This window comes from Rhinolophus sinicus, linkage group LG02 (genome assembly GCF_036562045.2).
Source record: "Rhinolophus sinicus isolate RSC01 linkage group LG02, ASM3656204v1, whole genome shotgun sequence".
Taxonomy (NCBI): Eukaryota; Metazoa; Chordata; class Mammalia; order Chiroptera; family Rhinolophidae; genus Rhinolophus; species Rhinolophus sinicus.
This window is the reverse complement of record NC_133752.1, coordinates 114,315,096-114,325,782: the sequence shown is the minus strand read 5'-3', so window position 1 is coordinate 114,325,782 and position 10,687 is coordinate 114,315,096. Positions and strand designations below refer to the sequence as shown.

The following is a 10,687-nucleotide window of genomic DNA, read 5'->3' as shown; positions in this document are numbered from 1 at the left end:
TGGAGCGTTGGCTTGAAATTGAGGGGTTTGTGTGCCTGTGTTTCTGGAACCGACGTGCCTTCCGTGAGCCCTAGAGGTCTCTGCACTTTCTTCAAATGGGCTGATTACAACACAGAGGATGTGGACAGTGGAGTTTTTCCTGTTTGATGTCACACTGCTACCCTTTAAAAGTCCGAGGGAAAAAAGGAGGGAACCCAGCCTGGGATCCTCACACCCACAAAGAAGAAGAGGAGAAAAAGGCCAGGGAGGCCAGCCCACAGTCAGGGGGCAGTGTCAGGTTTCAATTCCGTGCCAGCCATTCAGAGAGCAGTGATGTCGGGGCCCAGCCTGGGGCTCCTGGTCTGCATCCTGTGCAGTGCAGTCAGAGCCTTTCCCGATGCCTCCCCGCTGCTCGGCTCCAGCTTGGGTGGCCTGACCCACCTGTACACGGCCACAGCGAGGAACAGCTACCACCTGCAGATCCACAAGGACGGCCATGTGGATGGCACACCACATCAGACCATCTACAGTGAGTAGGGGCTTCATTCTGGCTGTGGAGAAGGGGGGTTCTTCTGTCCATCCACCTACAAGGGACTTGGGGAGACCTTGCGCTAGGTCAGAGGGCTAATCCAACCTCCTAGCTTCTTGCCCAGGATATGTGTGTGTGTGTGTGTGTGTGTGTGTGTGTGTGTGTGTGTGTGTGTCTGTGTGTCTGTGTTTAAACCTTGGGAGAAGATTCTGCCACCTCCCTAATTAGTATTTACTAGTTTCTCCCAACATGAATAATTTGTCTTAACTAAAATCCCTCTTCCCACAATAGCAGCCACTTTCTCTTTGTCCTGTCCAAAGAGTCAAAAAATGTACAGAAAGAGCAGCAAGAAGGCTAAGAGGAAAAAGCCAGATAGGTCAATAAACACTGAGTTTTAGCTCATGAACTTTGGACTGGGTTAGCAATGGAGGTTGTGAAGAAAATTCCAGACTAAGGTTTGGGATAGATGAACTCAGCGGGTCTTTCCAACTCCAACTCTGAGCTTCTTGTATTCTGGCCTTATAAAAGTTATCAGAAAAAAATGTATTAAAGACCTGCTATCCAGGTATATTGTCTTGGTGAGTCTGATCAAGTATACAAGCTATTCATGCACTCATCTGTCTGTGCATGCATACATCCATCCATCCATCTATCCATCCATCCATCCAACAGGTTTACTGGGAGCTTCGAGGTACCCCATTTGGTATGAATTGCTGATTCTTCTCTGTGGAGCTGACAGGTCCATTCAGTAGCAGATTGAGCTAGTTGGGAACCCTTCGCCCACACAAGACAACTGGAATGTTTTTAAAGATTAGGTTTTGGAAAGTTGTTTCACCCATCCACAATGGTCAATTATTTATTATTCAAATGAGGGTCTCTTGGTGTGCACCTTTATAAAAGATAACAGGGTAGGAGGGAGGATGGATATTGAAAAAGACAAGGTCTTCTATTTTATGAAAATATGTAAAAATTATTCTAAGCATACAGAAAAATGCACACTGATTCAATATAGATCAAATTAAAGGAATGAAAGAGTAATCACAGTCTCTATTTACTTAAAGAAAACTTCTTATAGGAATAACAATTTGCTCTTCATTATTATACTAAATTACTCAGTAACTTTGCTGTGACCTTGCTGTATGCAAGACACTAATTTTGCTAAGAATCAAAGGTCCTTAAACTTGGTAGCAAGATACATGCACATGAAAGCCAACAGTTCAAACTTTTGCAAGTGTTCAATGGGTGGTGATAGGAGGTGAGAGGAAGGAGAAAAGGTCTGTCCAAATACCAAACAGATTCCAGAACTCACACAGATATAGTAGGATTCAGGAGTCAACATCTTGAAAGCCAAGTTTGAGTCTAACGGCAAAAATCTGCAATAAATCTGGATACACTTGATGCACCCAGAGTGCTAGTCATATTATCCAGTGGATATTTAACGGAACCTACAATGTGTGTGGCATCATACAAAGCTCTGTGACTACAAAGGGAGACACAACATAGCGGGCCACCCTTACTTCCACTGCAAGGTGATAGGTGATTTAAAATGCATGACAGTAAATTATGGTAAATTATCTTGATTCCCATAGATGGAAAAGACTTCATACAACTAGAGAATGCTGATGAAACTGTCCAGAATCATGGACTCCCTTCACTGAAAGAAACCCCCCAAAGACATGTCCTCCTGAACACGACATAGAGAGGAACAGTGTGTACCAGTTGTGATGGGCTCACTGCTCCAGTGTGGGGCCCAGGCAAGCACTGGGGAGCAGGCAAGCAGAATTATAGAACTTTCCCTCAAATATCCATGGACATCAGGCCCACAGGAGGCACTGAGTACTAGTTGGAATTAATTATTAGGTTGGTGCAAAAATAATTGTGTTTTTGCAATTATTTTAAACATTTAAACTGCAATTATTTTTGCACCAACCTAATAAAATGACTGAAAAGAAGCAAAATGAATTGAACTGATTTCAGATTTTTTTTTTTTTGACAGAGAAGTGATTTTTTTTTTTGGTCAGATATAGCTACTAGCTAAGCACTATGCCTCTAGATATCAACACAAACCTAGGAAGGGGAACTCAGGTCAGGGTGGTGGAGGGAGACAGTTTCTTAGTTTATATACTCTTTTGTGCTATTAAAATCAGTTATCATGTGCATTACCAAAAATTTTATATATATGTACTGAAATAAAGAGTTATCAAAAAGGAGAGAGGAAACATTGGTGCATGTAGATAGGTAGCACAACTAATTAACAGAGGATTTATAATTACCTCCTCAGTGAGCATAAAGCAATACTTTTAAACCAACGGGAAGGTGTGGAATAGTTTTCTCCCCTCCTAATTATTTATAAAGTTCCAGTGAAATGTTTCATTTGATTATTGTGCTTTTTAGTAAAGTCTTGATTAATAGTCAAGAGCCCAACCGATCTTTGCGTTGCTGGTCACTGTGAAATTATCTGCCGACAAGATTCTGTAATGTCCTTTCAGACTCACAGCGCTCCTGTCTGGGAGCCTCTCCCGTGTCCCCATGTGCTGTCCTACTGCGAACAGCACCAGCCTCCCACTGCCCACTATCCCCACTTTGTGGAGGCAGCAGAAAAGAGATGCTTCTCACCCCTGGTTAATGTCACTTCCTCGGGCCTAGTACTTTTACTTCCTCCAGCTTCCCCATAGCTTTTCCTTTACTTGAAGCTGAATTGTCCTCAAGCTATTTAATCCTTCAAAATTTTATCTTTCTTTTGGAGAGTTCGAAGCACTTTACATCCATCATCTCATTTGTCATTGACTGACTGTGACACTTGAACAGGAGCAGATAATTTTCCACTTTGACAGCAGAGATGGAGATAAAGTGGTAATATAACAATTACCAGTATTTAGAAAGTGCTCTTATGGTGGATAAAATATTATCTTATTACATCCTCAAGACAACCAAATGAGGTAGATGATTCTACTCTATACTATGAGAAAATGAAGGTTAAATGATTTAAATAACTGGCTCAAGGTCACATAGGTAGTAAATGACGTAGAGGACACCTTGACCCCAAACCTCTGCTTCTTCTAATGCACCACCTGCTGTCACTGAAAGGAACAACCATTAAATCTGCCTTGCTCCAACAGGTTGTAGCTCAAGCAGCCTGTGATTTGTTCCTTCCTTCCGCTGAATTCTGCCCTTGAATCTGTGCAGACTGTGAAAACATGTCTTCTGAAATTGCAGAAGGAAGGAACTCTGTCTCTTACATTTCCTGAACTTTCACATTGGCTTATGTTGGTTTGATGCAAGCCTGGGTGTGCTCCATAGCACCTGCTCACTGCTCCTCCGCAGGCTGTTTTCTGTGGGGACTGGCCCTGGAGACCAGGAGTGTGTGCACCCTGCACGCTGTCTAGTGACCCTGAGCATCAGGCAGCGTGACTGGCAAAGTATGGGCTGGTCATAGTGGCAGCTCAGCACCTACCGCATAATGCCTTCCAGCTGCTCAACACTTTCGAGTCATTTTTACACCATCCCATTTGATTCTAATCATAACCCTATAACGTTGGAAGGACAGCTATTATTATTCTCTTTTCACATCTGACGAAACTGACACTAGAGCAATGACTTGCCCAAGGCTACAAAGTTAGTAAAGGGCATATCTGGGACCAGAATCCAGGTACCCCGGTTTCCTGTTCCCGGGTCAGTGCCCTCTCCCTGACGGACGCGGGGCATGGTGACGGGGTTCTCGTGGCCTGCAGCATGTTTTCTGGCACTGGATTTTGTCTTCTCACACTGGGAATAATTTCTGTTGGAGGCAAGCTGAAGGGTCGCAGGAAGAGGATGTTAGACTCACTGACCTGAGTTTGAATCCTGCCTAAGTTTCCGTATCACTTAAATGGGGATGCTGCTACTATCACTATTAATATTAACAGTACAATAGTTGTTTTGAGAATTTAAAATACGTAAAGTACTTAGAGCACAATCACTCAAAAACAGCTACTCAGTGCCATTTTTTCCTGATTAGATTGAAAATTTATTAGGACAGAAACTACTTCCCACACGTTTCTGATGTTTTTCTCAGGGCTTATGTCACCACAAAATTAGCCACATATATGAGATATATAGGCAGACCCCATTATGGAGTAATTTAAATATCCTCTACACCACCCATGCCCCATCCCACTTCCAGAAGCTTCCCAAAAAGCTAACCCTCATCCAAACTTAGAAACAAATGAACTTTTCTCTTTGGCCGCTCCCTTTCTCTTCTTCCTGGGCTTGCTCCCGCTTCATTCCCTCTGCCCCACAGCATTCAGGCCTCATTCAGTCCATATCAAGACCTGTACTCAGCTCACGTCTAAGTATTGCCAGCTGCTCTCCTAAGAGGTCCAGTATTGAGCCTACATGGGGTGAGGGAGGAGACAGGCTGTAAGTCACCCCACGACGCTCCACCACTTACTGAGCACAAGACATTTCTAGAAAAGGGATTCAAACCCCTACCTGGGCTCCTTACTTGAGGCTGTGAGGCCAAATGAGATGCAAGGGGAAGTTCTGTGGTAGGCAAATGGAAGTGGTCCCAAAGTCTTTAGGAAATGATTTTCCACAGAAAATGTCAGGTAATTAAACAGCGCTGGGGGGGTGGGGGGTGGGAGCAGAAGTCTTGCTGAATTGTACCCTTGCCACAAAAAGAGAGAGCTTTAGACTTTATTTAACTGGTCATTGGCACTTGTTAAACTCACACTTTTCCATGGGGGTGGGTGAGGGGGGTCATACTTAAAGCTATTATCGATTATTTAAGGTGTAAGTAGTATGAATGGGTTTCAAGCCCTTTTAGGAAACTATTTTTGAGAGAGGCATTGAAAGACCAGGAGGGACTGAACCTGGAGGGGACACCACTAAGTGAAAAAAAGACAAAGAACAGCGATAAAGACCCAAGAATAAATTCCATCCATCCCTGGTATCTATTCAACACGGAAACATAAACCCTCTGCTTCTAAGTAGCTCCCTCTAGGGAAAGTACTAGGTATGTGAACTTAATTAAGCAAGGTGAATGAAATGCATGTTATTATACAACAGAGGGGTAGGCCTGGTTCTGAGGGAGCTGATTAGGGATATTAGGAAAGTTTCCATAGACATAATGACATCTGAGCCGAGCCCTGAAGGGTGAGTCACTTCAACAAGCAGAACCGGGAGGGAGGGGAAGAACAATTCTAATACGGTTCTTGACATGCGTGTATGATGGGTGTTGACTGATGTATCAGTGACTATTGCACAGCTATCTCGGTGGAAAATCAGCCTCTGTGTGCAAGCTGGACCCTTGAAAGACATCTCGGTACAGGTTGTAAAATCACAAAGGCAGAAGGCTTGGGAGAACATGACCACCACCACAAACATGAAGGGGAATTAGCCAGGCAAGGGAGAAATAGTCCAAGAAACATGTACAATGCAGGTAAAAGAACATTAGGAGTTCAGAGTGCTCCATGCAGCAAGAGGATGAGGAAGGAGGCAACTGGAGGGAGAGGAGGGGGAATCAGAAGAAGTGATGCTGAACAAGTAAGTGCAAGGGGAGGGTTATATGAAATCATCACCACCATTAAAATAAATCAACGGAGGATTCATGAAGGTAGGTTTTCAGGAAGTGCTTGAAGGTGAGAACTGGGCGTGCAGCAAAGACGTGACCTGAATGATTTTCTCCACAGGTGCCCTGATGATCAGCTCAGAGGATGCTGGCTTTGTGGTGATAACAGGTGTGATGAGTAGAAGATACCTCTGCATGGACTTCAGGGGCAACATTTTTGGATCAGTGAGTTTCTTTTTGTGCTGGTCACCATTTGCAAATAATTATCTATTTTTTTTGACAGCTCATAGATGCTTATAGCTTGAAGATTCCATTTGCATTATACTTTGATGATTGTTTTCACTGAGTACTTTTTTCAGTATAAGTATTAAACGCTCAGGTTTACACCACTGGGGTTTGAATCCAGGCAGTCTGGTTTTGGAGCCCAGATTCTTAACCTCTATTATAAACTGCCCGTTAGGACCCATTTTTGTGTCTAGCACAGCACCTTGTATGTAGCCGGTGTGTCCTTTAGTCTGGTAAATGCATGTTGCAAAGTGCGTTAGAAAGGGTGAGAAGCCCTGGCCTCTTCTGGATTCGGTTATTACATGTCCTTGACCTTGGATAAGTCCCCTCACGTCTCTAAACTTTCCTCACCTGGAAAAAGTGAAGTGCGATGGACCCCGGGCCCTGTGGGTCTCCCTCAACCCCCCACTTAGAGATCTCTAATTAATTATCTGCCCCAACTGCAATGACTGGTCCTTCAGATTGGTAAGCAAAGGATTTCCCACACTACAGGTTGCAGAGCACATCCCAAAGGATTTTGAGATAGTACAGTAGTAGGACTGCTTATCTCAGGAGCCTTTTACACCAGACAGACCGACTAGAAGTTCCAGGAGCAATGCCTTTCTGTTTTGCTTACTGCTGTGTCCCAGCATCTGTAGTGGTATCTGGCCCAGAGCAGATAAATACCTGTTGAAGAAATAAATATGGACAATAAATACGTACATATGTACATACAGACAGACCTGTTGACCAGATACAGGCATATAGATCTCACCTGTGAAACACTGCTTCATGGAGTTTGAGGATTAAGGGAAGTAATTAATATGCAAAGATCCTAGCAGGCACTCGATAAAAGCTGGCACTAATTAGTGGCAGACTAAGGGCTCAGAACTAGGACAATCTGTTGCCAAAGTTCATGTCCCTGATTCCCAGACTGTCTTACCTCTCTGATGTGAGCACCCTCACTTATGTTTGGTCCTGCAAACTCCATCCCACCTCCTTTCTCCAGGTAAGTAGACAGAGCCAAGCCACCTTCCAGCCAAAAGAGCGTTCAAAAGGCAGAAAATCGGAAGGACAAGGCTACGTTTACGTTAGCCCTCTGTCCAGCAACCAGGCACAGGAAACGCGGCTCTGTCCATGTCTAGCCCGAGAGCCCGAGAGCCGCGCGCCCACCCAGCAGGCGTCCGGGCAGCCTGCGGCCCCTGGGGTTGCTACTCCCGGGGCAGTGGGCGATTTGGAAAGCACTAGTCAAAATCACGTTTCCCCAGCAGGGCACAGTGGGGTTAACTACACCGACCGACCTAATAGCGTTGTCGGGAGAGATGAAGCTGCTGCCATCACCAACTTACCCGCAGCGTTTCAGGCTGGTCCGCACGGAGCAGGGGCCCAGGGCCGGGGGCGCGGGGCCGCACTCGCCGCCCTCACGGGCCCTCACCTGGCTCGTTTTGCCCTTTCAGCATCACTTCAGTCCCGAGAGTTGCAAGTTCCGCCAGCGGACGCTGGAGAACGGCTACGACGTGTACCACTCGCCCCAGCACCGCTTCCTCGTCAGCTTGGGCCGGGCGAAGAGGGCCTTCCTGCCGGGCACCAACCCCCCGCCCTATTCCCAGTTCCTGTCCCGGAGGAACGAGATCCCCCTGTTCCACTTCAACACCCCGCGGCCGCGGCGGCACACGCGCAGCGCCGAGGACGACGACTCGGAGCCCGACCCGCTGAGCGTGCTGAAGCCCCGGCCCCGGATGACCCCCGCCCCGGCCTCCTGCTCCCAGGAGCTCCCCAGCGCCGAGGACAACAGCCTGGTGGCCAGTGACCCCTTAGGGGTGCTCAGAGGCAGCAGGGGCAACGCACACGGCGGGGGGCTGGGAGTGGTGAGGTGCCGCCCCTTCCCCAAGTTTATCTAGGGACACCAGACAGAAATCCTTTCCCACCACCTTTCAGAAAAGTAAACTGTTTTGAAAGGGACCAGCTCCCTTTACACACCAAGGAAGGGAAGGTGGGTTTATGTGTGGAATTAGCTGCCTCTCTCCATTTCCTTTCCCAGGAAAGCCCCTGAGAATCTGCCTTTGAGGCCTGAGAAATGAGAGTTTCACTGCCTTCCTCAACCCACTTATACCACCTTTCTGAACTGAGAAGCCCCCATAGGTAAACTAGGCATTTCCCCTGCACTAAGGAAGGGAGGTGGAATTTCTCCTTCCCTTATTTCCCTCTATGTGCCTCTCTTCTTAATCAGTGTAGCACTGAAAACAAAGCAAGGGCTTAGTGAGCTCACCACTTGTGAAGTGAAGGAAGAGCCAATGCCAGCAGCTTCTCCACTGTCCTTGCAGTGGTTACCTTGGCCCTGGTGACATTTGAGCGTATGACCTTGACCTGGGGCAGTAACAGCTGGGTAACCAGGGCACCACATGGTAGGACTGATGCAAAGACCACACTGTCAGCTCTTCACTGTGATTTCTTTACTACCTTGCCGCAGTGGCTAGGGGATTAGTTAAAACATTCCTAGGCCAGTGGGTCTGAGTCTTAATCCACTTGGAAATTCTGGGGGCGTTAAATGAAGAGAGCTTTCAGGCCCAGGAGCCCCAGTACTACCCTGAGGAAAACCAAAGCTCATTTGCCACATAGCTGAGGAGCACCAGACAGGTGGGAGTGTTGCTCAGGCCTCACCCTCCCCTTACCCTGTGACTTAGGGTCTTCCCACAAGGGGACCCATTTTCCTACCTCTATTTGAGCAGGATATTAAGAAGCAAAGTAGATTTAAACGGCGGCTTCTCCCCAGTCACCTTCCCCCCAGTGCTACCATATATACAACCTCAGAAACTGATCCATTCTTTTTACTTATGAGAGAAACGTCCGGCAACTGTTTTCACCTGATGGTTTTACGCTGAACTTGAAGGACTAGTTCCTATTCTGAAACACTAAGATTCTAATATTATATAGCAGTGCATGGCAAATATTTTCTTCATATAGTTTTCATTTCCCGTTGGAGTGTAATACTGTACAAAAGCTATTGGAAGCTCCTCAATACTGATAACTAGATGCAAAATTCCCAAAGGATTTAGGTAGAAAACTGGTTTTCCGAACAAACTCAGCACCATTTATCAGGGGTTTTCTGTTTGTCAGAGCCAAAGTAGCCCCCACAATTTCCTATGGCCCTTAGCATGTGGCAATATTTATTTATTTATTTGGAAGATTTTGCCTATCGCTCTATATTTATATATATTTATAAAAATGTAAGCTCACCTTTTTCCTTTCTTCTGTTTAAAAGAAAAATAAAATTCACCTCAACTTCTGTTAGCTTCTCCTCTCTGTATCACTGCATCAAAGCATGTCAGAATGTGAGAATAAAAGGGGTTATATTGGGAAAATGCAGAGAAGGCAAAGTTGTAAAAGAATATCAGCAGTTTAAGATATTCAGTTTTTTCCATTTATAAGTAGACAATTTTAATGAATTATTAAAAATAAAGATTTTTTTCATTGCTATTGGCTTTCTGATCATTTTACCTCTAAAGTGTTTCCTTGAAAGAGAGAATTTATTTTTATTTGACGACTACCCAGACACAACCACACAATCCCAGTAAACCGGATGCTCTGTACTTAGCACAACGTTACTGCCCTGTGAGACTTGATAGCAGAACAAAATAATGAATAGACATGTCTTCTCTTTTTTGAAATTGGTGTCCCCAGAAGCCCTTCTTTAATCTCTATCTGCTCAGTTACCAAAACACAGGAAGCAAAGATGCCTATTACACATTTACATCTCTCTGCATTCAAATTTACATCAGTCAAGCTTACAATTTTTCATTACCTGACTTTAGCCATCAGCGTCTCCCTTTCAACAATTAATGTAAAAGAACTTAGTATAAGACTCACTATTTTGACTGCTGTTCAAATGACCTTCTGACAAAATCTACAAAGGGGATTGTCTTCTGATTATGTCCCTTTAAGAGTCTGAATAACAAAGTCCACTGTACTATAGAGAAAGGGGATGGATAGCCATCATGCTATATATAGGAGTGCCGGTCAAATGCTATATTTCTTTGATCACCCAAAACAGACTTAACAAAGGAAGATTATTGTTTTAAAAGTTCTATCCAGTCTTTTTTTTTTTTTTATCTTTTTAACAGATAACTTGGCCTCTGCTTGTAAGTTTCATCCATCCTTAGCATTTCAGTTTTCTCACCCAGAGGACTTTAAAATCGATAATCCCTAGGAATGGAACAATACCAAAATCATCATTTGGGAATAAACAAGACTTCATTCCATTGTAGAAGGAGAATAAAACACTGTAGAGAAGAAAAGGTATTCTATAGACATTTCCCTGTCCAGCTGAGAAAGCAGCTGGGCTTTGTGGGGTAGGGTAGCTGAGAAAG

At 44.9% G+C, this 10,687-nt stretch overlaps 1 protein-coding gene across 1 annotated transcript; it reads left to right on the top strand.

Moving 5' to 3' along the window:
• Positions 1–218: 218 nt before the first annotated feature.
• FGF23 (fibroblast growth factor 23) lies at positions 219–9,732 on the top strand. Its single transcript, XM_019756923.2, has 3 exons — positions 219–508; positions 6,178–6,281; positions 7,778–9,732. Exons 1-3 carry the CDS (start codon positions 313–315, stop codon positions 8,219–8,221), a joined length of 744 nt encoding a protein of 247 aa, XP_019612482.1. The 5' UTR covers positions 219–312; the 3' UTR covers positions 8,222–9,732.
• The last annotated feature ends 955 nt before the right edge of the window (positions 9,733–10,687 follow it).

What these genes read in the sequence shown, in the direction of transcription:
- FGF23 (XM_019756923.2), top strand. Translation starts at nt 313, where the DNA reads ATGTCGGGGCCCAGCCTGGGGCTCCTGGTCTGCATCCTGTGCAGTGCA. An exon ending in ACCACATCAGACCATCTACA is followed by an intron (nt 509 to 6,177) that starts GTGAGTAGGGGC and finishes TTTTCTCCACAG; the next exon opens with GTGCCCTGATGATCAGCTCA. An exon ending in GGGGCAACATTTTTGGATCA is followed by an intron (nt 6,282 to 7,777) that starts GTGAGTTTCTTT and finishes TTGCCCTTTCAG; the next exon opens with CATCACTTCAGTCCCGAGAG.